Source organism: Etheostoma spectabile, chromosome 19 (assembly GCF_008692095.1).
Source record: "Etheostoma spectabile isolate EspeVRDwgs_2016 chromosome 19, UIUC_Espe_1.0, whole genome shotgun sequence".
NCBI classification, from domain to species: Eukaryota; Metazoa; Chordata; class Actinopteri; order Perciformes; family Percidae; genus Etheostoma; species Etheostoma spectabile.
In genome coordinates, this window is record NC_045751.1 from 13,113,462 (window position 1) to 13,114,825 (window position 1,364).

Consider the following 1,364-nt stretch of genomic DNA (forward strand, 5'->3'; position numbering starts at 1 on the left):
TAGATGACTAGGTCTAGTACCCTGAAAGTAATGGCGCTGTCTCGTTCTATGAATTAGAAATTCAGAGTTTGGTTTCAGAATGTTGTTTATTTCTTTCTAAACTAGTGATTGTTCTAAAGCTATTTGGTCAGTGAAATTAGTTTGCAACAATAAGTCTAATCTGGTGAATTCCAAGGTTTTGTAGTAGACATGATCTAACATTGCGTGCATTAGAGAAGAATAGTATGGTATTGCTCCATAACTGCAGCCCTACTGTATGTCCACGTCCATTATTATGTTAGCAGAGGAACATAAAAGCTAAGAATGCCCCCGTTCCCTGTCCTCGTTTTTAGGACAAACCTGTTTCATATTTCACCTGGAAGAATACACTGCAATCATCTAATCCAAATCTGGCAGTATGACATGTTTTTCTGTTCTGTGACTTACATGCACCTAACTGTTTCTGCAGGTGTCAAGTGTAGAGGTGGTGCGGGCTTACATTGACAGGATCCAAGAAGTCAATCCCTTTCTGAACGCAGTTACAAAAGACAGGTAAGCAAGAATCGTTCCTCCTTATCTGATACTTTTACCTTTTTATGTTAATTGTGTTTTAGACGCAATGATTAGTTGATTAGTTGATTGACAGAAAATGAATCAGCAGCTACTTTGATAATTGTTTTAGTCATATTTTAGCCAAATATTTACTGGACATTTTATTAACAAAAGAAAAGCAAATAACCAAGATAATATCTGTCAGATGAATTTGTAATAAAAATGAACATTAGTTGCAGCCCCTATTGTGCTCCCATGTTTGTTTTATTAATAGTTAATATAATCCTGCCATTTTCCTGGTTTAACTTTTCTCCCGTACAAACTGTACCTGTGCTATCATCTGTCGAATTTGATATCATCTTTTGACAAGCTGAATCAAGTGTATATACTATAATTACATAAAGGGTATACTGTTTCCACTATAACGTATTTGTTTAAAATCCAGACTTTTCAATCAGGAATTAAACAAAATTGGGTCACATAATTGATTTATTGCTCTGTCCAGGTTCGATGGTGCCCTCCAGGAGGCGACCCAGGTCGACAAGCTGATTGAGGAGGAAACTGGAGGAGAGGAGGTGCTGGAGGACCGACTGCCTTTACTGGGAGTCCCACTCTCTGTCAAAGAGTCCTTCGCCCTCCAGGGTAGCTACCAGAAGTATAACCTCCTGTCAGCCACTTGAAACCAGCCACTTTGCTTTGATCACATACATCTAATAACCAGTATTTGGGTCAACATTTCATACTGATAACATATGCAGAGAGGACAAAAAGTTTTTGATCCCCTGCTGATTTTGTACATCTGCCCACTGACAAAGAAATGATCAGTCTATAAT

At 38.0% G+C, this 1,364-nt stretch overlaps 1 protein-coding gene across 1 annotated transcript in view; it reads left to right on the forward strand.

Annotated features, from left to right (window-relative positions):
• Positions 1–1,364, forward strand: part of faah2b (fatty acid amide hydrolase 2b) — an 11,447-nt gene that overhangs the window by 965 nt on the left and 9,118 nt on the right. Inside the window, exons 2-3 of the mRNA XM_032544111.1 lie at positions 449–531; positions 1,037–1,173. Coding sequence (XP_032400002.1) covers positions 449–531; positions 1,037–1,173 — 220 coding nt within the window. The remainder of the gene's footprint in view (positions 1–448; positions 532–1,036; positions 1,174–1,364) is intronic.